This window comes from Carassius carassius, chromosome 18 (assembly GCF_963082965.1).
Source record: "Carassius carassius chromosome 18, fCarCar2.1, whole genome shotgun sequence".
In the NCBI taxonomy this organism is placed as follows: Eukaryota; Metazoa; Chordata; class Actinopteri; order Cypriniformes; family Cyprinidae; genus Carassius; species Carassius carassius.
Window position 1 is genome coordinate 9,471,466 of NC_081772.1, and position 26,029 is coordinate 9,497,494.

At 36.6% G+C, this 26,029-nt stretch overlaps 2 protein-coding genes across 3 annotated transcripts; both read right to left on the reverse strand.

Annotated features, from left to right (window-relative positions):
* Positions 1-6,675: 6,675 nt before the first annotated feature.
* On the reverse strand, positions 6,676-13,565 carry LOC132092306 (paired mesoderm homeobox protein 1-like). Of its 2 annotated transcripts, XM_059498482.1 has the most exons (5): positions 12,773-13,562; positions 9,996-10,171; positions 8,784-8,965; positions 8,010-8,071; positions 6,676-7,788 (listed from the first exon to the last, which is right to left on the reverse strand). In XM_059498482.1, exons 1-5 carry the CDS (start codon positions 13,017-13,019, stop codon positions 7,733-7,735), a joined length of 723 nt encoding a protein of 240 aa, XP_059354465.1. In that variant the 5' UTR covers positions 13,020-13,562; the 3' UTR covers positions 6,676-7,732. The 2 variants fall into 2 exon arrangements, with proteins under 2 accessions (XP_059354465.1, XP_059354464.1); XM_059498481.1 differs by lacking the exon at positions 8,010-8,071 and having other exon boundaries at positions 12,773-13,565.
* A 5,469-nt stretch (positions 13,566-19,034) lies between these two features.
* LOC132091850 (RAB6-interacting golgin-like) lies at positions 19,035-25,599 on the reverse strand. Its single transcript, XM_059497947.1, has 5 exons — positions 25,373-25,599; positions 24,794-25,127; positions 24,357-24,458; positions 24,087-24,227; positions 19,035-19,436 (listed from the first exon to the last, which is right to left on the reverse strand). Exons 1-5 carry the CDS (start codon positions 25,446-25,448, stop codon positions 19,046-19,048), a joined length of 1,044 nt encoding a protein of 347 aa, XP_059353930.1. The 5' UTR covers positions 25,449-25,599; the 3' UTR covers positions 19,035-19,045.
* Between the last annotated feature and the right edge of the window lie 430 nt (positions 25,600-26,029).

Genomic DNA, 26,029 nt, shown 5'->3' on the forward strand with positions numbered 1-26,029 from the left:
ACTTACTGTGGATTATTTTGGCTTATTATTTTTTAAATAATTACCCATACAGCCTTAGCCTACAGATTGAACAGATTGACAAATTGATTCATTGATTCGACTCCCTGTACTATGTAGGCTACTATTTTACTTGGTTATGTAAATTAGGGTGTTTAAGATTTATAAATGCAATTGTTGAAATTATAATGAAGATTAATGTGTTTCCGAATTAAAATTTGCCAAGCTGAGAAAGAATAATTCTAGCACATGAAGACATGAAAGTTACAGTTGGACTTCCTTTGTTTCTGAAACCAATAATTCTAGGGAAACCGAAGAATTGCTACATCCCTGGAAGCCAATAGAGGTCCATTGGTGCATAATTCCTGTCTAAAGACATTCTTGAACGTTGCAGTGTAATATTTTATTAATTCAAAAGGCGGTGGAATGCTTTTCATTAAATGCAGACAGATGGTTACTAGGTTTTCCCTTAGTGTAAGAGCTGAATATGAGCCAAGACGTCATGCTCACCTGTGGCTTTCAGGGCTGCTTACTTTCAATCAATGCCAATATAAAAACATCAACAAACCGAGTTTTAAATACTTGCGCATATCTTTATGAGCCAAATGATTTACAAGCCTCACAGGGTACATGCTTGAAAAATGTTACAATTTATTCATAGGCCCTTGTAAAGAGCTAGTCTTATATAAATATACTTTTGATTAATATAGTTAAACAAAGCCTAATATCTCAAAACTCATGTATGGTCTCTCTAAATTTTAAAACAGGCTCCAGTTGTGCCTTAAAATGATAAATAAACACATTGGATATATACAGTTACAGACTTAAGGAATGTTATGTTCATTAGTGGAAGTGAAGGTGGGGACCAGTACAGTTTTACCAGTACAGTTCTGTACATCTGCACCACGATAGTTTTTAAAATCCCATCAATCCCTGTTCTCACATCAAAGCCTGCAGCGGATGGCTGAATGTTCTTACAACAAGCCTGTTGATCATAAATGATTTCTTTGTTTGTTAGTCTGCATTATTCTGTGGATTGTGTATAGGCAGTGCCAACACTCAAAATGAATGCTTCAACTCAGTAAGCTCAGTTCTGAGACAGAAAATGACATGGACAGGATCCAAAAATATTATGCCCTATGTAGAACATGAAATTACTTAACAAAATAATTAAAGTTAACACTGATGATGTGTGTTCAAATATAGTGTATTGAGCCAATTCATATGGTATTTACCTGTGCAACTCTGTAAATGCATTCGCAAAAAACATGCTTTTTAACTGCTTTTCCATTGTTTTTCTATATAAACATGTGACAGATGAAAATTTTTGTGCATGACACAACTTTCTAAAAGCATGGTAATCTCAAGTTAGAATAATGGTTTTTCATTGCTTTGAGTCTTGCATTTTTTTTCATATTCTGTGTGAATGGGTGCTAAGGTGTAAATAGGGCCTGTTAACTTTTGTTTTCTGTGCTGCTTTTTAATAATTTGTTTTTAATCACAAATGTGCTAGACATAGTTTTGCTGCCTCCCACTGATTTTTTTTCTAAGCATAGAGCATGATTTTTAAGCAAGTTTTTACGATGCCATGTCAAGTTCAAAGATTAAGTAGCCTTTTATTAACCACAAGAATGTGTTCTGTGTGACCATCCACTAAACTTTCTGAACAGATTTTGTCGTAGAGCTATCCGACTTCCATTAAACACACAGAACAAACAGTTGTGGATGATTACATTTATTTTTACAGCATCTCATACTGACATTAATGTCTCTGTATAATAAATACAGAATTATTTCCTTTCATCGAGTCTCATGACAGCCATACTACTTCAATCAGACTACTGAGGAGAATAAAGGCTTGCATTAAGTTTACTCTGTTCTGCACTTGCTTCTCCCAGTATCTCTTTCTTTCTTCTTCTCTCTTTGCAAGCATCTGTATGTGTGTGTACATGTGCTGTGTGCGTGCGTGCACATGTCAGTGTGTGTGCCAGTGGAGAAAATTAAAGGCAGACTTTCCGTGGCAGGCGTCATCCCCAAATTTCACATTTGGTGGGGAATTCGACCTGGCCTGAGATGTGACAATAATATTCATTTCAGCGTGTACCCCCCTACACCTCCTTTTATACACAGTAGAGATCGCCTCTGAAATAGAAAAGACCAAACTAGAAAGAAAACAAGATTGATCGAAATTATTTCTCTGAGTTTTGGAAGAAAAAAAAACAATGGTAAGCAGATCTAAGCATCGGCTGTTTGCAGAAGATTGTGGCTTTAATAAAGATTAATAACCAGATTATTTTCTCCCTGTAAAGTTAAAATAATACACTCTACTATGGAATCTAAAGCTAACTGTTACTTAAAGTGGAGGGGGATTCCTAAAACAAAAGCTTTTGACCTTCTCTTTTGATGCGTATGTTTGCTGAAGGTCTCTAGCTGACCTCATTCCTCATATTTCTACACTTATGTCTTTGATTTCTTTTCGTACACAAGTTTGAAACTGCACAGTGTTAGGCATTGTAATCCTAACGAATGGCTTCCTTGCAAAGGACCATTGATGAAGAACTGATCATGTGTCTGAATTAACATCTTAAATTATCCTCTCCAGAAGTTGACCTTTGTTTTAAAACCTGAGGAAATGGTGTGACACAACCTATTTGCGTTGTCCTGCGGTTTTAACAGGCTCTAGGGGGATTTGGAAGCACGGTGGATGTTGACCTTTATGTTTGACTCGGGCGCCGTTGTCACGGAGCTGCTTCCTCTCCAGCAGGCCGGCGCCGCTGGGACTTTCTGTCATCCAAGCACTGCTGGCAAGAGTAATGAAAGCAGGAAGTTATCCAGCTCAAATTAGTGATAGTTTAAACACTGAGGTCAGCCTAAACAGTCCGTTCCATATTTCTTGAATATATCAGCAAATGTGTGACAAGGCATTAGAATCCTGTCAGCAAGTTAAAGTTTAAACTTCAGGTTTGATCTTGTTTGTGAATTTTATAAAAAAAAAAATCTTATTTTGGTAATATGCATTAACATTTTAGTGAGAACAGCATATTTTATTAGTGTGAAAAGGAAGTGTGCTTGTATTAAATTAGGTATTTTAGAAAGGACCTTGTAATTTCCAGTCATGCTTTCCTAGAGCTGGCGAATCAAAGCATGCTATTTCTAACCACATCCTTTCAATGAAATTCTACTCATTCAGGTAAATAATTCGACTAGTATGAAAGGGTAAAGTGCATCTATAAATACTCCACACGATGGTGATCATGAGTGTGTATTTGTCATGTTTGTTGAGCTAATGAACACATGAATAGAAATTTAAATGTCAGATAACAGTAGTTTGAAATATATCTCAGCAATACAGTTTTTTTTCTCACAATTCTGACGTTTTTTTTTCTCATAATTGCAAGAATAAAGGATAAAAGTACATTTTTTTGTCTATTTAAATTTTTTTAGGAAACAAGCTTACATTACCATTCATGAGATTTGAGGAAACTATTAATTCTCCATATGAGCCCCACTCAATATTTAGATATTCCAAGAAATAATAAATTTTGCACTGCATATTCTTGTAGCTTATACAGAAGGCCTGATGTTATTTATTGACCCCTTCAAGGTCAACTAAATGGTTAACTGTATTTCATTGGAAGGGTTTTTTATTTTTTAAATGTAATGCCAAACCACACAGAAGGAAAGACAGATTTTTGCTCTGAAGTAATTTGGCAAGAGAGAACGATGTTTTGGTCTGCATTTCTTCTCCGTTCCTCACTCCAGAACAGGGAGAGTTGAAAGCTGTCACCAGGATGGGCCAGAGCTCACATGTGTTTTGCTCTGAGCCATGTAAACCAAAACCCCAATCCACTTCTCCATTGCCCCATTTATAAATAAAAGCCTTTTAACAGTGAATATTTTAAATAGTTCAGCTGTTGAGGGAATAGATGTGACATTTTGTGCTGGAGGAAGCTGAAGTTGATTGTACGGCGATGTTGAAGACCGATGTCACATCAGCCACCAGATTTGTGCATGCTACGTGTTTGTTTAAGAGATAGAAATGAAAATACATAATGAAATACAAAATAAAATACATTCATCCAAGTCTGAGACATCCAAACAGCCAGTTAACTTCCCCCGAAAGTCTATTATTTAATACTTAGCATCCTTTGATCTTGTAGAGACAACCCGTAATTACAGACACAGTGAAAGCACCGCAAAATAGAAAGCTATATGGCTGCCACTGGGGAGTCGCTCCCTTTCCTTTCAGCAAGTTTGTGTGAGGCCAATATTTTAAAAAAGGACTAGCCTATATATAATTTTTATATCAAGTAAAATATACTGAAAAGATAACCGAAGCATTTTTTTTTACTTGAGGGAATACAATAAATAATTCTTGATACTGCCATTCAATTACAAACCACTCAGATTTTTAAGTCGCACCAGAAAGCATCAGGTTAGTTGAATTAATGCAAGTTTGTAAAGCTCCATTTTTCTTTTTTACAGTGCAACAGCCAAGAAAAATCACACAAGGGAATTTCACCATGCATTTAAAGTGCCAATCAATCCATCTGAAAGGCTGATTGTGATCTGTAAACTCTGCACATTTCATTCAACCCCATTCAGCATCAGAGTATGTCGGCACACAATGCTGTCTTGGCATTCCTTTCTGCAGTACACTGTACACAGCTGGACTGTATTTTACAAAAGACAAGTAACTTTTCATTTTGTGCAAACCCCAATCCAAGTGCTCACATTGATAAACTGACTGTGGCCACATGTTCTCAGCACCTTAGCCAATAGACAGAGGGCTGACATGGAAGAGGGTAGATTTGTTATGGTGCAAAGGAAAAATTACTAGAAGGGAAATTGGGTCAAGAAACGAAAAAGGTCACAGGAAGTAAATAGACGCACGCATGCTAAAACTTACTCCAAACATCTCAACCTTATCATACATATATTCCACACACATGCTTGTTCAGAACCGCCAATGCTCACTTTGACCGTGTCCTCTGTAATAGGCTCCAGATGTGGTGCTGGGGGGATGAGGTGTTTGTATGTCATCTGCTCGGGCGGCTACGCATACACCCATCCGAGGGGGATGCTGTCAGCCCTGATGGAGGGGGCCCAGGCCCCAGGCCCCAGGCCTACGGTGATGGGGCTGGGGGTGGGGCAAACGGGTAACAGCCTACGCACATCTGGAAGCACTTCAGGTCAGCAGGGCCCGGCTGCCTGAAAGGTGAGATGCTTCGACCTGATCTGGGCAGCACAGCATGGAGAACATGCAACATTCTGGATGGACAACAAGGTACTAGCATACACACACACATATACACATGTGTCATGTCACCAATCAACGGCCGTGGGTGTAAACACAGCCCTCAGAAAGCATTTTCAATAGGTTGGGCTGAGAATTATGATGGGAAATACAAACACTGTCTTTGATTTAGTAAATATCCCAGAATTTCTAGCACTTCTAACTTACAGTCTTGTGCTTTGTGAAAGTGAGTTTGACTATAGTGAATAGCAGCTGAAAGTTTTAATATGTGACATCGGGAGGTTATTATATAAGTCAGTTATATAAGCATTTATAGCTTCAAGTAAATGACACAAAATCCCTGATAGCAAATTGCCATTTCAGTTTTTGTACATTGACATAGATAATATTTTAGCTGTTGGAAAAATTGTTAATCATTATATACTGATAAAGCCTTTAATTCAGTTTCACAGATACAGCTGTCAGTATATCATATATTCTGCAGCCTTGGATTATTGGGGGGGGGGGGGTCCTATTAGACTCAATCAACTTTGTTTATTTTAGTTTTTGTTTTGAGTGATTCTGCAAGCATCCATTTTTTGTCTTGTAGTCAACAAATTTTCCTTTTATGCAATTGGTTAGGTCTATAATTTTTATATATAATCTAATTTTTTTTTACTTTATTTTAAGTGTAAGAAAATGCAGACATACTTTTTTTCTGTATTTTCTTTCCCCTATAGAAATATAGGGGTAACTGGGATTCGCTTCCCTTTATGCTGTGACATAAAAATGCTTACCATTGTGGCTATCTGCTTGTATTATATAGGACATAATTGGTAACCAGATTTAAACTTAGATGCTCGGAATTTCCCCAATGTGTACACACATGTAAACAAATAAAGTTACAGATATTGCTCAAAAAGTTATTTTCACCACATTGTGTATCAGATCTAGGATCTAATCTGTACTAACATATTGAGTAACACATGTTCAGTACAAGTTTAAGAAAAATATAACACTACTCCATCAATGTAATTATTGAATTTGCAATTAGATTAAGAATAATCAATTGAAACATTTTAAAAAGTACATAAATTGAATTTGAATTTGATTTTCTTTCTTTGTAAGAAGGCAAACCATGAAGAATCAACATTTGTTAAAAACAAAAAGTTCTGAAATGTTTAGACAGGATAAACACAACCAGAGAATCATAGCTCAACGGCATTGCAAAGTATTGTATGATGCTCTAAAATTGTTTCTAATAACATGGGTGTGTTTCTTAGGTCAAAACAGGTCAAAAATAATCTTAATATATCATAGGATACATTTTAAACCAATTTTTCTCTCTCATAGTATCAGACACAATTTAAAGAACACTGATAACCGTCAAAATCTATAATATTAAACCAAATTCATTTTGGATAATTTATTTTGTTATATTGGTGTTTTGACTAACATAAAGCAAGAAATGTAACATATGGATATACTTTGTAAGGTCATGTTGAAGTAATAATACTGTTGCCTGCAACAGTTTCTCAAATATGTGCATTTAGCAAAAGCAAATATGCATGCCTCTTCAACTGCGGGATTTAACACAAGGTATAAGATTTATTGCTTGAAAATGTTTTATTACATATATGGTCTCCAAATATAAGAAAGAAAATATAATTGGTAAAAAAAAAATTAACATCCTTTAAAAAACTGAAACATAGCTGTGTTAATGCACTGTGAGTAGATCCATCGGTCACCATGGAGCACAGTATTTACCTTAAACAGTGGTGTAATATTCAAGACATTAAAAGATGTAATCAGACCCCAATGTTCTCATCAGCATTGATAGTTTTAAACATCTAATTTTTACTGATTAAAATCCACAAATGTGTCTTAATTCTGTTAGATGTAGACATGGATACATTTTGGGTCACTATTTTGCCAAATCTCAGCAATAAACTTCTTGTGTAATTTAAACCATTCATTGGTGAATGGTGAACAACAGTCCTCCATTGTTTGCCATGAAAGTGTCTTTACTTTCCATGCGGTTGACCCAAAATAAAGCCAAAAAAGAACAAGGAAAGAACAGCTTATAACATCCAGACACTCCGTCTGCTGCTTCTTATGGATTTAGCGGAGCCCTGCTCGTTGATTTGTTCTCCAAAGAGCAGACCTTGCACCTTCTTTACAATCTTCAGATCAGTACAAAATGAGATTAAGTTTCTCAAAAACCTACCTTCATCTGTGATGAAGAAAAAAGCCATATGAGAGGGACACCAATGCAATTCCATTGTTTTAGGAGGGGGCGAAAAGTCACATCCACTCTGCTCTGACACTGCAGAAGGCTAAACTAATCCAGCTCCTCAGCGTTCTTCTCTTCTCAACATCTCTTGCTTCTCTTTGTCCCCTCATCTCGTCCCTCATTTCAGGCTTAGTTGACAGTGGGCACCTGGTTGAGGCTGTACTCTTTGGCCTTCAGTCTCAGGTTAGCAATGCTGTTGGCCATATTCATTCCCTGTGTGGAAGTGGTGTTGGCACAAGAGGGTGGGTAGGTTGCCATGGTGCTGAAAATAAGGTAGGAGATAGTTCATTAAAATTTTAACATGCTAAATGTATTCCAAATTCAATTAGATTTAACTGATGGGACATAAGCACTAAATTAAAATGAAAAATAAATAAAGAAGAAATATAGAAAATGTTTATTGTCTTCATGTTAATCCAAAAGATAGCGCTTAATTTTAAATTTAAATGATAAACCATAAAAAGAAATGTAAAAAGTACTTGCTTTCTGTGGGCAGCATTTTCTGTGGCACTCGCATTGGCCCTCCCTCCGGCCTTGGGTACCAGCTTAAGAATATATAAATAGTTAATAACTCTTCAGAAATACTGCATTAATATGTATGCATTATATACGCACAGTAATACATTAGGTGTGTGTTGAAATTGTGCAACCTCGTTTTACTGGCATGGTCGCTGGTCAAATATAAGAAAGTGTTCCCAGCCGAGCTGCATATTTCAGCTGCTGGGAAAAAGGTTTTTGGCCGGAGTGGCAGAGTCAGTTACTCTATATGGCTTTTAAGAAAGAAGATTACTGTAAATCACAAGCAAAATGTAACTAGAGTCACAAAAAATCCTGCCCAATGGACTTTTCTCCCTCTGAAAATCAATTTGTATCCTATGGCCCAAAGGTCATGAGGGTCACAGGCGGATTTAATATGGTTTGTTTTCAGATTATCACTTCATCATCAGGGGATCGGCCCTCCTTCAATTTCACAAAGAGCAGAGGAAAACGACTTGCTAGCCAGTCCTTGTGCTTCTTTGGACTATTATACCGGAGCATTGCCGTTTCTGCTTGTTTGTCGGCGCGGGCCTCTGACTCCACCAAATTTTTAAGGAAAACAAGAGAGCTTAAGAATGAAACTGTGCAAAAAAATCTAATCTAAAACATTTGGAAGAAGAAGACATGAGAAGATGAAGTCACTGCAGGAGAGCAGAAGACACACAGAGAGGAAATTAAATGTAACCAGAGCGCTCTGATGAGAAGGACTCAGAGAGTTACCTGTACGGGGCAGCGTTTCCCCAGGACAGGTAGTCGTTCGGACGGGGTGCGGGACGGGGGACGATAGGCTGCTCCACAGCCATTACATCGCCTGAGTACGATTTGAGAAGTGAAGCGTTCTTACTGGCCAGCATTGCCCGCTCGTTGCGCCGAAACTTTGCCCGTCTGTTTTGGAACCACACCTATGAAAACACAAGCCGAAATGAAACAGTATGGTAGTTACTCCGGATACTTATTGTTCAGCGACTGAAGTAAAATTGCAGAGGAAAGTACATTCTTAGATTCAAAACATAGCTGGTATAATATTGCCTGCTTTAAAAACAAAAATGATAGATCAAAGCTGTAAAATTTCAGATGATTTTGTGTTCTGTGACCTTTGATGATTTTTTTTAATGCTTGAAATTGTTCCCTACTTACATGACTGGCTCAGATATGATCAGGTTCAGAAAACAGTGTGTGAAGATTTATATTAAATCAAATGCATTCAAAAAAAACTGCATTAACATAACTGCGTTTTGCCCTTGTAGGACAATATTTGGCTGCACTTTTTGAAATTCATCCTGATCCGCTGGTGCACACATGTACACCTTTTGCAGAAGACACATCAGAGGTTTGAAGAGTGAGCAAATGTGCTTGAGAAACATGGTTGAAGACAGAGCAGGAAGCCCAGATCTCGAATCCTTGGCTGCAGCACCAGGCCTGGTGGAGGCACAGTGTCCGGTTACGCAGCGCCTGAGGAATGAGCTCAGAGTCTCTTTTATCAAAGCATTTCTGTATTGCTCCCTTTCTGGGACACATTAATTGCAGATGTGTTTGTTCTATTTCTTTCCTTTCATTCTCCCCTTCCTTCTCCTGAACTATGAACGGGAATAATCCCCATCTTTCTACAAAAACAGTCTCATTACAGGAGAATGTGGAGACTGGCTGCGGCCTACAGCATGTGTGCTGAGAGGCAGAGTGATCGGCTGGGGATTTTTAAACAATCATACTGAACTCTGACGATAGGGCCACAGTGTTACCATCACGTACATCTGTAACTGCATCCTTAGCTGAAACCTTGAATTAGGCAAATGGTTAAATCTTCTTTTGATTTTGTATTATGCATACAGTTCGGTACGCTTTTTTATGAAATTCTCAAAATTGATGCATTCTCTAATCAACCAGTAAAGACCCAATAGAGCGCAGATGGTGATTGAGGAGTGTGAAGTTCACCTGAACTCTAGCCTCGGTGAGATTGACCCTGCGTGCCAGGTCTTCTCTAACAAAGGCATCTGGGTAGTGTGTCCGCTCAAACACTCGCTCTAGCGCTTGCAGCTGGCTGCTGTTGAATGTGGTTCTATTCCTCCGTTGTTTCCGCTTCTTCTTTTCTTCTGAGTTCAGCTGCTCATCTGGTAAAACACACACATATAAAGTTATATCTGGAGATGCAGCTTTTATATAATTCAAATTTTATGTCCATCTGCAGGTGTTGAGTTCACATCATGTTACAGTTATTATCATAGCCAGTATTGTTATTTCGTATGATGCTGATTTAGAAATAATAACAGATGATAAGATGTTATTCTAAAATAACATCTTAATAAGTTTTATCATTTAAAGAAAACCTCATTGAAACATTCATAATTCACAAACAACTATTTATTAAAATATAATATTTACATTTTTCCCTTTTGTATTTTTTACAGTGGCTTGAAAAATAACATTTAACACAAATTTTACACTGCAACCGGTGAAGTGATTATTAACCCAGTGGGCATTACTGTACTTTAGTTATTTCTCACAAGACCAGAGCCCATAACAGGGGCTAATTTTCCCCCTCAAGTCATTTATAAATAGCTTTAACTTTGCTTTTCATGTCTTGGATTTCTTTAGACAAACGATAATGGTTGCAATCACGTGTGATCATGGTTTTTGTTCTTGCTCATGTTTTACCTTTTGTTACCACTAAAGGAAAGATTTATAAACATAGAGAAATGGATTAGAAATGCCATTGCTGTTATTTAGTCTGGCCAACAGCACTGCACAATGTCCACTGTTTGTTTCACTTGTACTTTTACAATCAAGCAATAAATAAATAAAGGAATATAGAAAAGGAGCATGTCAAAACAGGCATATTGTGAAACAATGTTTAAAGAGCTTATACCCTTTGGTTCTTTACAGCCAAAAGCACAGAGCTAACTGAGATTCTCGTGAGACTTGTTAATCATTCATCTGAAAGCACAGACAAACTGCAGCCTATGGGGTTGCCATCCCTTTGCTTTTCATGACAACAGTAGTTACACTTCCATAATTTTCCAAAAGGATCACAAGATGAACACTGACATATGACCTAGGCATAGCAGGGGGTATAGGCCTTTTAGGTTTGTTGGAAAGATTGTTAAATGCCAGCATTTTATTGGTTCAATTTCAAATTGTAAAGGTCAGTTTAATTACTATTTAAACTTCCTGTTTACTAAATTTAAATGAAAATTCAAGTGGTTTAATGGGGCATTTGGCTTGTTATGGGGAATGCTTAAAAATGCTTAAAAAAAAACAAGTCCAAGAATTTTAGGGAAAAGACTGACAAATAATTCATGAGTGAATGGATTCTAACAAAATATAAAACAAGAACATTAGACTCATGAAACCTTTTTCTAATTTCCCTGTATTTGGAATTACTCATCTTGGAACAATCCTCAAGAGATGACAACAATAAAACCATTTATTATAGCACATACATTTCAGTGTGAATTTAATCAAATTTGGGGGCAAATTTCATCAAAATGTTGTCCTTAAAAACATAAATTACTTAGCTAAACTGTAATTTATAATCTGAAGCCAAACTCACGTTCTCAGGGTTTGAAATTATAGCTATGTGAATGATGTGTGAGAATAGTTGGTTTGCACAGCAAAATAGAACTAACGCATCTAATCTTCTGCGCGCGCGGCTGGGGAGTAAACGAAAAAACAAAAACAAATGCAGACTCGTGTCAAACAATGCAATAATGACGACAACCTCTTTCTACTTTTACCTAATATAATTTAAATTTCAGGATAGAGATACGGTCTTAAAAATAGGCCTACAACAGAATCAGTTGAGGGAAAAGTTATTACGTGATTCCCTTAAATAGAATGATAAATAAACAGGACATAAACAAAATGGAAAGCGTAATGTAAAAAGTAGGGCTTATACCCGTAATAGAGCTCTCTAAATTTTAGGTTAATAAAATAATTCCACTGTAACATAAGTTTGAGAAAAAGCAACAGGGAAACATATTTTTTTCTTATTTCCAGCAAGGCACAGAAAACACGACTTGGCCTATATTAGTAGATAAGTAATGGAAGTTTACTATTTGATACCATAATCGCATATGTATGTTCTCCGGATGATCTTAATTGACTGAAAAGTTCCAGAAAGTAGATTTATTTTTGTTAGTATTTTTTATTTTATTTTTTTTTATTTTTTTATCGTTTATATTTCCTTAGACCAAGAAAACTAAAAAAAAAAAAAAAAAAAAAAGACATTTGCCTGTCATTTCTTTTCATAACCCCCAACACCACCCGTTGCATATGTTCTTCTAAATATTATATAAAACAAATTATGAAAATATAGCCGATTTCAGGAAGCAGGTTCGCGACGTTTATGGGGTCATTTTTTCATTAATTCATTACGGGCTGGAATGTCAACAATCATAAATTATTCTGCGTTCACGACCCAAAAACGTTTCTCATGCGGAATTCTTTCTTCTATATTATTTCAGGAGAGAATTTTCGTAGGCTATCACCTGTCTACACATTTGCTCATAACAAAACTGTAGCTATAGTAGGCTAGTAAATCCAAAATTTTATTTACAGACAAAATTCTATCTCTTACACAACACTTACAGAATCAAGTAAAATTTGACAGTATTTTTGTAGGCTATCAGTCTGCTGTTTATTTTCTGTAGTGTTCAATATAAATGATTCTGCCTACAACACTTGGTTTTCTTATGGAATATGAGCAGACTTACTCTCCTGTTGTGTTGTATCACTGCCGCTGGTTAAACCCGGCGATTCCAGCATAGTCCTGCCCGTTTCACCAACACTGTCGTCCGCCTGAGAACCGACCATTTCTCTAGCCTCCTCTAGATCCAACAGGTGGCTCACCGAGAAGTTCTTTTTGGCTTGCAGGTTTTCCAGGTTGGCTGTAATGGGACTCTCCAGTCTGCTGGATATGGTTGCTTGTCTGTCCATTACATGTGCATAGCTAGAAGTCATGACGCAAATACGATGCAAGAGAAAAAAAACTATGTATTAGGTTAACCAAACAGGTCCTCCTTGCGTATATTTGAAGACAAACTCATAAGAAACAACGCCTCCAAATCGATGTGTTCGTTGTCTTTGCTGACTGTGATAGCTACTTATCCAAGTGGAGCAATACTTCAACCTGGTCTAAAACTTTGTGGAATTTAATAGAACTATTAAGACGAAGTCTGTTGAATCCTTTCACTCGTAGCCATATAATCTGTTTCTGCAAAGTATTGTTGGTTCAATAGAGGGGGAAAAACTCCCCGAGCTCCAAAGCTGTTTACTGAGCACCGATCCAAAATTGCTGATGCCTTTCAGATGCATGTGTGTAAAGCAGCGAGAGGAGGCAGGACACTCCACCGCCTTCCCGAAGCTGTTGGCTCTCTCCTCTCCTCTGCTCCACGCCGTGCTCTCTGCTCACTCACGCACACGCGCCCGCGCGCGTTCTGGCACTTCAAACGGCGCGCTCACTGGCATGCAGTGGAGTGGATTGTAAATGAAAAATGGAGACCCCTGGGAGAGAAGATGGAGCTGAAAGACTCTCGTAATTACATGGCAAAAGACTTTGTGCTGTCTTTGACGTTTGACAGCCCCCCTCCATCCTCCATCACTGCCTCTCTTCGAAGGTTAACCCTCCTCAATCTCTGAATTCCAGATATCTGTCACTTTTTGATCATTTCGCCCAACAAAACTAACATAAACAATGTTAAAGCGAGTGGTGGCATCTAGACATTAAGTTTGTTAGAAACGTGCATTAATTGGATGGTTTGGTTAATACAGCTGTGGTAAGATGGCATCTTTAAGTTTTTACGCGAATGAAAACGCGGCCGTATAAGGTAAGGTTGAACTGTTAGAGGCCATTCAAACAGAACGCGTTTTTGCGTTAAAAAAATTTGGAATGGGAAAAACGCCTCGTCTTTAGAACGCTGAGCAAAAACGCTACAAAACCACAAAATGGGGTGAAAAGACGTGGCGAGCGTGATTTCACCAAGTAGCCTACAACATGTTCCTGGATCAACATCCTTGTTGATCCTGGAACAACATTCCAATCAATCAATCAGAATCGAGATAAAACTTTTCACAAAAGATCTGTTTTAGGCTTACAACCAGAGTTAGGGGCTTCTACACTCTTGTCAATCAGCTATCATTTCCCACTGATTTTGGGAATAAATTATGGGTATTGTTAGGTTTAGGGGATTGGTTTAAGTCTATATTTTTGGACAATAATGTTGATCCAGGATCATCAGGAGATGTTGATCCAGGAACATGTCTTACTTGGCAAAATATCTTTTACTGTCTTTGGCAAAATCACGGCGACCGAAAAGACGTCTATAACGTTTAGCCTATGTTAAAAACAACGGAAAAGCAGCTCGGTGGAATAGGCAAAAAAAAAAAAAAAAACACAGAAAGAAAAAAGAATTTGTTATTCATATATATATATATATATAATATTTTTAATAATGCGCTCGGCGTTTTTTCGTTCAATTCCTTGCATAGCATCATACTCTGGTTATCATAACAATGCATATGCATTAGCTGTTAATATTTCAATGCAACTGACGTTCAAAGTTTTGTCGTCTAAATAAGTTTTTGTCATCAAGTCTCACATACATTATCTATCAACCAAAAATCGGAGAAAGTTCTGACTGCAGTGGCCTTCATCTCCAGCTGGGACGGGAGTAGCGTCAGACCACTTGGTGAGCTGTAAGCTGGGGGTTTCACAAGGTAGATGTGCATGCGTTTCAATGGCAAGAGTCTATAGGCTCCTCACTGCCACAGACATCCCGTAGCTTCCAGCCCCAGATCTGGGAAAAGAACACTTGATGCCATCAAAGGAAAACGGATTGAAACCAGATGTGCTGCTTTCGTTCTTTCCATGTATTTAATTAAGCCGCTGTTGGGATGGAGTAGACCTTTTTCATCATTAGTTTTCCCTCTACATTCCCACTGCCAGCTCCTCTAAAAGCGACTTCTCTCAAAAAGGCCTGCTATCGGGGTGAGGGATCGTGCAATAGAAGACAGTCTGTAAAACCGGTCCTTTCAACCACAACCAGCAAATGTTTTTAAGTCAAATGTCACATCCGTGTGGCACATGTCCTTCTTCGCTTTAACTCGTGCCATTTAAAAGACATTAGGCTACATTTCTATTTGGCCTGTCAAAATTCAAACTTAAAACGTTTTTTTTCTGTTTCATGATGACTTTGGACCGACAACTTAAATTTAGACTCAGATTTATAATTTGGACAGATGTACCAGAAAGTGTTCCTTCCTTAACAATTTTCATTATTTTGTTTCCATTTTAATCGAATTCCATTGATTTAAAATGCAATATTTGATCAGTAGAGTTCTATGACTTTTCAAATCATTTGATATTGCTGAGATTTATATAAAATATAAAGAGACTGCACTAACGTTTTAGAACTTAACTAAAATAAATTACGTTTTTAGATTTTATTCATCTACATTTTCCAGGCCTGTAAAGCATAATCTTCCTGATATCCTTGGGTTTTCCATGACCATGGAAAGTCTGTAAATAAGGACAAAATAACGAAATTAAGTCTTATTGTATTTCGCTTTTCAAAGAAAAAAAAGTAAAAAAAATAAACATAAATAATAATAATAATAATAATAATAACAATACTTTTTAAATCATTAAAAAGAAACACCAAAGGACAAACCATCATTGAAAAGTGTTTTGTATTTCTTTGCATGTTGTGATTTTTCAACAGATATAATTTTATAATGTAATTGAAAACATGACTCTAGATTGACTGGATTGACATAATGGCATAATGATAAAAACAGACTCATCAAGCTAAACGCATGAATTACAAAAGGAGTTAATTAGTAGCCTAATCGAAACAGAATCCAGAACAAGGGTAATATACTTCAGTTCTCGTTTCAGAATATTCATAAGCCTATTTTGTATCCACAGAATCATTTGATGAAAAAAACATGGCAGTCCTTGATTTAAAAACGTATGTAGCCTGAATTCCGTTTGTTTAAAAGTAGACAATTTACAGTAGTTAAAACAATATACACAAGATCTTCTTAGACGAAAATAATAATAAAAAAAAAACACTGACCAATTTGTCAGGAGATTTGTACGACCATTTTAATGCGCCTCGTAGCACACTTTTATTACAAGAAATGGGACTTGGTTTGGTAGTAGCCTATTGTAGCAAGCACTTAAAAAACCCCAGCGTTCTAGAATCAGTAGTGATCAATTATTATTTATAAACATGCTTCAATATGGCCAAAGTCTGACTACACCAGCACTGTATTTTTACAAGTTTTGGATGGAAAGTTGAGCGAGAAGCGAAACTGAATTCCCCTGATACTATCATCAGAGCGCGCGTGTGTCTGCGTGTGATTTCCGCGCAGGATATGAAGCGCGAGCACAGAGGGAGGCACTTTAATTGTAATTAGCGAAGTAAAAGCTCGCGGTTGTCTAATCAGCACCAGGGGTCAATGGACAGCACTGCACTTGATCGTGTTTAACACTCTGAACAGGAGAAATTCAGTCGACTAGTTAGAGCAGTTCGAAATACGACATTAAAAGACAAAGTGTTGTAATAATTCAAGCGTTTACAAATATAGACAATTTTTTCCATGGCAATATTGTTGGAGGCGTTAAAAATGTTGTCTTATTTCTCACGAAATTAATTCAGTACGGGCTAAGCACTTTTGTTTAGATTTATTTGTTCTTCTAAATAGCATTCGTTCCTAATTTTAATCTGCATATAAAACTGTAAACGATTTTATGTTGTGTGTGTGTGTATATATATATATATATTATAAAACTCATTATGTTAATGTATATAGGCTATATACATTAAAATAATTAATTTTATAAAGAAATAACATTAACAGTTGTTGCTTTTCATTTTACATCATGTTGCCACGAGGGTAATCGTCATGATCAAAACCGGGTAATGACTTGCCAGAAGGCAGAATGTTTCAGTAAAAGTTGATCTTTTTTCTTTCCTTCCTCAAGTTCCTCAGGTTACGGAGTCTTTTCAACCTGTCCCGACGGTGTGAGGGCACATAAATCAGAAAAGCGCCCTCACAAACTGGGCTTCACGAAAATTTCTTTTGCTCGATTTACTTCCAGGATTTGTCAGTCCATGTTTTATAAATTCAAACCAGAATATAATATAACACTGTAGGCCTTTTACATATTGAGGTGACTTAATACAATTACAGCGAAAGACAATATTTAATACGTTTTACTGTTAAGCACATTAATATAAGTATTAATATCTTTGCTTTTAGCCTATGATGGATACAAGTGCAATGTTCTAGCAAGAATTTAAGTTTGACAGAAAACACGACATATTCATTTACAAACATTTGATTACGTATTTCTCAAAGGCTGTCCAGACCTTACTGAATCGCTGTAAAGTTTTGGTTGAATAGGAGTCTTAGAAGTCGAGAGACACTCGAACGGGGTTCGTGGCTTTCCAGAAATTCGTTTATATAAAATAAACCGTTGAATGAGATCAACAGTTTCCATATTCTTTACAAATAACGAATTCATTACCACTTTAAACCATGTTTAAAAGACAAGCAAACATTTTAAACATGCCATGAGGTGTGCAATAAAAAAAAGAAAAGAAAAAAAAAAGTTACAATATTAAAACACTTTATTCACCAACAATTGAATTCATATATTTTAAAACCATTATATGCACACAAATAAAATGCATGACATTCATAATTACATATCAAGTAAAATGTTCAGTCTTTCAAAAATCTTTTGAATAACAAAAACGTAATAACAAACAGACTATTATATAATATTATATGATTTAGTGTTGGTGAAAATCTCTGCATAGTGAATCCGAGTTTTATTAGAATAAAAATGTATTATATATATATATATATATATATATATATATATATATATATATACATATATATATATATACAGCAAATGTTAATAAACGAAACAAAAACAAACATGACATTCCACTTCCCACACTCCAATAGTTTTTTTACAGTACAAAAAAAACGGTTCTGTGCTGAGAAAATTGTCAGCTTTGTATAATAAAATCTGCTGTTATTGATTTGTTAACATTTGCATAAAGTTATTTTTATGAGACAAGCCATATACAGAGGAAAGATTCCACCATTCACTTGTGCAACATCATGTGAAACAAATCACAACTACAAACCACCACCAGGCCATATGACACCATTCCATTTAGATTAATGCCAAAGTTATGGAACAATCAGTAAAGTTAACAGTATTTAGTATTTTTATAGTGTTTTCAAGAGACTTGTAGTCCATTTACTTAATGGAAGACAGATTAAATTTTACAAATGACTGACATCCACAATAAAATACTTCCCACATTTAGGATCATGTAGCACCCTCAATGAAAACCAAAAAACAAGCTTAACAGATCATAATCAATATTTGTGCCATTTTTAATGCAAGTAGTAATGGAATAACCCTCACAGTATTTTGAAACTTAACTGACATAAATATCAGATGGAGGCTGTCTTTTATCCTCACAAAATTTAGGACTGTTGGATTGTTCGACACTCAAACAATTTCTAAAGCTGGTAGCAAGTTATGTAAAGCGTCATACAGCCTCTTTAAAATTACCGTATTTTCCGGAATATAAGTCGCACCTTTTTTCATAGTTAGGCTGGTCCTGCGACTTCTAGTGAGGTGCGACTTATTTATCAAAATTAATTTGACATGAACCGAGAGAAATGAACCAATAGAAAACATTACCGTCTACAGCCGCGAGAGGGCGCTCTAATGCTGCTCAGTGCTCCTGTAGCATACACTGAAGACATAGAACGCCCTCACGCGGCTAAAGACGGTAATGTTTTCTCTTGGTTCTTGGTTCTAAATAAATGCGACTTATAGTCCAGTGCAACTTATATGTTTTTTTTCCTCATCATGACGTATTTTTGGACTGATGCGACTTATACTCAGGTGCGACTTTTAGTCCGAAAAATACGGTAACAATGTTTGGATGCTAGCTTAGCCCATCTGCAGAAACATCTGTTGCTTTGCTCTCCTGATTGTCTTGGCTGATCTTTGGTTCTGTAATGGAACTGCCTTTGCTCATACTTGAGCCGTGCACCTCTGTACACCCCTCTGTGTCTGCTGCAGGACAATTTTCAGTAACAGGTTGGGAGTTGGCCTCCCTCTCTTTGTCCTCTAGATCGGTTTCCTCTGGGCTGGGGTCTTCCTCAGCATTAAGTTCTAGCTGAAGCATCAAGTCCTCCAGTTTTTGGGCCTTGCGCAGCTCATTCTGTTGGATGATTGCACACAGGTGCTCTGTCAGCTGCTCTTTCACTTCCGTTTTCCTGTGCAAGTCCATCTTAGCAGCAACATACTCAGCCTCTGCTTTCTCAAAGCGCTTCCTGTCAACAATAAGAGATTGGCAGAAACAGGACATTTAGAAGTACAGGATTGCATTTTTTTTCTTCAATTTGAACCTTATTTTGTTCTGAACTTTTAAATAACAGTTATAAAGTTTTAAATACAGTTGTGAACTATCTTTAAATAAAACTTTTCAGAAATCATCCATCCATTATATAATTATCCAAACTTTTTTGTCCTTATTAGGGTTGTGGGGAGCTGGATCCCAACACAGCATCTTGAGCCACTGGCGAGGAAAATCCCTGCATGGATAACCAGTCCATCGCAAGGATCACACAGAGTTTAAGAGGTCATTTTTATTTACTTTCTCTTCTTTTGATAGAGACTAAGGTGAAAATGTTCAGTTTTACTTCAGCATAATCAGTGGCACAGTTTAACCCCATGTGGCTCAAAAGTTGAGCTAAGAGACCACTTTTTTTTTGGAAACCATATTTTGAAAGTGGTTTATTTTAGAATCAAAATGATTATTCCCAAGGATGCACCACATCCTGAAATTTACCGTCAGGTGCTCTGATTAAACATACGCAAGTAAAAACTGGCTCAACTCATCCCACTCTGCCCTATATATATATATATATCTATATATATATCTATATATATATATATACACACACACACACATTACACACACACATCATATACATATAAATAAATTGACTTTTTAAATTAAATATGTAGTAAAACTGTTCAAAAGTTAACTGAATAACTAAACTAGCAAAACTAAATAATAGGCATATAAAAAATAATGACAAACAATGTTAATGTTTTGCTACAAGTTATAATTTAGATGCACATGCATTGGTCTTTCATAATTTGGCCGAATTAATACAAAAATGCTACAGAGGGCAGTATTTTCACCCACTGAGCAAAACGATTATTTGTGCATGTACTTGCAACTATTTTAATTAAATACTGGATGCACTACATCAGATGTCTTCACTATTTTTTTATGGGAGCCACACTGATAGAACAAAGTCAATCAGAGTAGAGCTGTAATCGGGCCTTAAAAGTTAGGCCCGACAGGACCCGAGCCCGACAAGTACATTTTGATTGACAGCTTTTTTAAATCCCGAACCCGTTTACAGCCCGAAATTATTTAAATGTGCGCACGCACACAACTCTTTTGCCTTTTGTCAATAATGAGTCATTTATACATGTTTTAACAATTTATTCATAACTAACGTAGACTAGACCACTTGGAAGTTGGAATAAATAAATAAAATAAGTCCTCTGTGACATCGTAACATCTCAGCATTCTAGACATAGGCTCATTTAACCTAAAAACCTAAATAGACCAACGCACCAATAAAAACGAGTCATTTTTAACAAATTAAATTAAGATAAATTTTAAATTAAGATGGGTATTTGCTGGTACAACTAAAACATAATCACCAGAGGCAAGCCTCCGTTACACCTACTAAGCATTCATTTTCGCATCTTTCTCGCGCTGATCGAAACACATCACATGACCGCTCGTTTACCTCGCAAACCGGAGCGCAAGCATGAGCCCGGCCCGAGCCCGCGTAAGATTATATAAATTAAGCCCGAACCCGAAGGAACCCGTCGGGTCCCATCGGGTCACGGAAAAGATCTTCAGCCACTTTTACCACAGAGTATCAAAAGTTACATAAAGTCATAAATATCATGTCTTTATCAATCTGTCAACCCTGATATGAAATGCAATGTAATACAAAAGGTCTTTCTTTTTTATCATTTACCAGTCAAATTTATAACCGAGACAAGATGATAAAAAAAAAAGCAGGATTACCATAATGCTGGAAAGACCTTAAGTTATTATTTTATTTTTTTATACTAGCCCTTCATGCATCGAACCATCCAAGTGCATATTCGGTGTTAAGATTAAAACTTGCAATGATGGACATAGGATAAAAAATCAAGTGTAAATATATTTTCTAGTCTATATTTCCATCTTGTAATCCCGCTGTTTTAGGTATTTATTTTATATATATATATATATATATATATATATATATATATATATATATATATATATATATATATATATATATATATATATAAATTATTTGTAATAGAGCAGACACCACCTGACCATGTCTACACCAGACGCGAGTGTTGTCGTGCTGTGCACCGCTGCGCAAAAAGTCTGTCTTCACTTGAGGCGACAAAACAACCGTTGCAATTCATCTGAACATAGTGACAGTACTGTTCTTCATAAAAAAAACGAGGCATCAGTTTGCTGAAGGGGATCGTGTTGCATAGTGCTGCATCCAGTGTAGACAACATCATTGGGTTCTATGGTCTATTGTAGGTATAACGCCACTCACGTCCAGTGTAGACACGGTGTGAGTTTTTTTAGTAGGTTATGTTATAGCCCTGCTTGTTTTTAATGTTTTTATGAAATATCTATTTAGTAGGGGTGTAACGATTCACTCGTTTTCTCGATGCATCTATTACAAACCCTGACGATTCATATGCATCGATCTTGAAACATGATTTTTGAATCGTGAATCGCCAATCTTGGACAGTAATCGATTCAAAATGCTAAGAATCGAATGAATCGCGATTTCTATAGCGATTCAATGCTTTCAAAATGTATACACATTAAATTACTACACGCACGAATTAATGGAGACCTTGAAGAGTGTTCATGAATAGTGCCTCTTATCTGTCCTTCACGCGCTCCACTGTTTACCGACTAAGGCCGGCGACACACTGGATGTGTGGCGCAAGCGTCTCAGCCGCGTGGCGTGTCGGTTTTTTAATTCGGCTCCCATGTTAACAGGTTAGAGCTTGCAGACTGCCTGCGTGAGTCGCGCGTCTCAGGCGCGGCTCGAGCCGCGCGGAAAATGCCTGCATGCTAGAAATAGAACTGACGCCTATTTTTACCGTGACACGCGCGCGTGTTGGAAGCGTTTCCAGGCAAAAATAATAGGAAAATGTGTTTTTATGTCATTTTGTACACAAATACATATGAATTCATGATATTTTGATATTTGAAAGTCTATAGGTTGACATAAATTCAGATATAAATGTAATTTAAAAAATAAATAAATAATTATCGATTTTCAAATATTGCACCTGTCAAACAATCTATTTAGCCGTCAATACTTTTGACGGTGTCCTTTATCAGTAGGCGTAGGTGTGTAAAAAATTTTGCGCTCGCAAAAGGATTGCGCTCGTGCTCCGTTCGTCTCTGACGTAGCTGACGTGTGATCTATAGGACTCGTGGCCAGTAAAGCTAACGTGAAGTAGTTTTACTTCTCGGTAGTTTGTCAATGGCTCTCTGCATCTTACCGACAGCGTTACCGGAGCCGTCGACAGCTGTATTTATTGCATGGATGGAGCAGAAATGTAAGTGTCTAAATCATACGCACAGATCCATTGAATGATAAATGTTTTTAAACAATGCGGATGAACCGAATATACGAAGGAAACTTTTAAAATTAACCACAGCATTAACAACGACCTTGAAATAAGAGCGTGAGATTTATCTGATAATCAGATGCATGAAAGTAGCGTTTGTTTCATTAGCAAACAGACATCTGGCATGTTTTCTCTCAGAATCATTCGCTGATGGAGAGGAAAAGTTAAATAGAGATGAAGACGTTTTCACACTGAAAGAGAAGCGATCTCGCTCTCATAGAAGTGACAGGCTATATCTGCAGCTAAACTGAATAAAAGCAGAATGAACTGATGAAACTAAAAAAAAACCCACAAACAATTTATGAATGATGCAGTGCTAATTGACATGTATTACAGTACAGAAACTATAAAGTATATTTTCTACCTTATTCTGTGCAGAAAATTTAAATAATTGCTAATTAAATGTAGCCTAGTATATAAAATTGCCATTAGGAAAAAAATATTGATTACAAATGATTGATTATTGTCCAGCAGTGTATTTGATGTATTACAGCTAATTAAAAGTAATTAAAAAAGAAGATAATTCCTTGTAAAAAAAAAAAATAATAATAATAATAATTATTATTATTATCATATAGGCTACATACATAAAATGATTGTATTTGACATTTCTGTCACTTCTGAAATTATGGCTACGCCCCTGGTGTGACAAAATGTTAGCTTATACATAATACTCTTTAAGCTCTTTTTTAAAAACTTGGCTTACATAAATGTTTACGTATGCCATGTCGCATCATTAAACTAGCATTTAACAATGGACAAAAGGTTTTTTTTTCTAACCTATGGTTCTCTAACCATAAATGCTACTGTAATTTGCCCCCTGACTAAGCATTTAAAGAATTTAGTAGAAGCATTTAAATAATCCCGTGAATGCACTTAAAGAATGCAGAATCGAATCGTTATAATCGAATCGAATCGAATTTAATTGTGAATCGAATCGAATCGTTCTAAATTTGCTAAAATCGTTTCTTGAATCGAATCGAAAACCTATGAATCGTAATTGAATCGAATCGCTGCCTTGCCAAAGATTCACAGCCCTACTATTTAGTGCATGATCATATCATAGTATTATTTACTGTAGTACTATAGATTTTCTACTTTAAGGTGATAAATTTGAGGAAGTCGCACATAAATCAAAGTGAGAGGGATTTCAACGGTGAACTTTGTTTGCAGAACACTTGGAATGGACTGTAAAATTAATCAATTTTACAGAAATTAATATTTACCATGCCTGGGAGTAATCCATGCTGGATTGCTCTATCAGTTTCCTTAGAATCCCAATGTCACTGGACACAGAATCATCCAGCAACTGAAGCTCTCTCTGGATCTTCTTCAGTTTCACAGTTTCAGCCTGTGTCTGTTTGGACCTGGGAAACAGTTATATTTAAAACATTGTGCTTTTTTACACAATACATTTGGAGTTCCATCCATACAAAGGGTTAAACTCCAGACTGAATGCTTTTCATAGTTGTTTAAAACTAGAGATTTTCTCTTACTTTTCAGCAATGGTTTTTGTAAGGAGAGCTTTTCTTTTCTTATTCTTCTCTTCCATTATCCGTTGCTCCCACTGCAACTGCTGCAGACGGTTCTTCTCACGGCTGTCAATTAGAAAAGTTTGTGGAGTTATTATATATTTGCAGGCCATTACAACACAAAAATAACATGTTCATCTACACCGATATTCATATACATATTCAATGTATACCACTTTAATATAACCACTAAAGGATTTTTTTTTTTTTTTTTACACTTTTGGAGATAGCATTATTTCACTAATCATTACATATAAAAAGCTTTTTTATGTTTTCTTTTTAAATTTTGGTTTTAAACATCGTCCAACTATGATCTTGTATAGTAATATCAATACCAAATATATTTACATCAGTGCATGTATATCTGAGCCGGTGTTTGCAAAGGAAACAGACTTACTAACAATTCCACTTCCTCTTTGCCCAGCTCCTTGATGACTGCTGGAGGCGCAGACTCTGCAGGTGATTCTGGGTCGTGCTTAACAGGTTCTGCTTCATGTTTAACCAGTTGCGTCTCCAACGGGTTGGACTCGTCCTGCGGTTTGACAGGAGCAGGAACAGTGACAGCAGGAGGCTCTGGGGGCTTGGTAAGCTGTTGTTCGGGTGGAAGAGAGTGGCTGTCCTCCTTCTGTTTGGCTGCCAGCTGCAGAGCTCTTTCCCGCTGCAGCTGCTGTCTGCTCCGGTTAGTCGGAGCGGCTCTCCGGCCGCGACCCAATGTGACTGACACAGCCTGGTTTACTGGATAAGCGCACATTAGAGCAGATTTATCAATTTTCACAAGTTAGTGGCCCTGTTTTAAAATCTAACATGGGATCCAAACACGGTGTTTTGTTAGGCAAGTCGACATGTATGTTTTAAGGCACACTTTAAGTACTTAATGACTTAAATATCAATCAGCATCGTTATATGGCCATTTCGTGACGTATACAGACAGATTGCACGAATAAAGAACGTTTTTGAGTGATGATTCAACATGTACTCACTGAGCTCGTCGTTGTGTTTTAATCGTTGCAGTTCTTCCTCTGAAAATCCAGCCCACGCAGCCATTCTCAGTTCCATATAAAGCTACTTTCAACTAAACTGATAAATCAGATTTTATATATGTGGGTTAAAATAGCGTTTTGCAGCATACACACGCGGAAACAAACTTAAAGCTCTCATCTAGCCGCCATGTTTGTGACTGCCACGTTCAAGACCCAAGAATGGCCCCTTTGCGTGTGCCCTTGGAATTTGCCTGTTTTTTTACCCGTATATGTTATATACAATTATATAAGTTTACTGTTTCGACTAAATACAACTTGTTTAATTTTTTATAATGAAGTAAAAAAAAGGCAATAGTTTTAGTTATTTGAATTTAATAACGTCTATGGGCACATGTCAAAACAAACCAGTTCCATTCTTGTCCTTAATTGTTATGGGAATAATCCCTGCATTGTTATATCTACTTCCATACTTTATATAAAATATGTAGGATGTATGCAGTAATTAAGAAACAGGAAGCAAACGAGAAGAGTCTCAGCACTGACAAATTTATATTAAAGGGTTTAGGAGAACCCTGTTCAAAATGATAGATAGATAGATAGATAGATAGATAGATAGATAGATAGATAGATAGATAGATAGATAGATAGATAGATAGA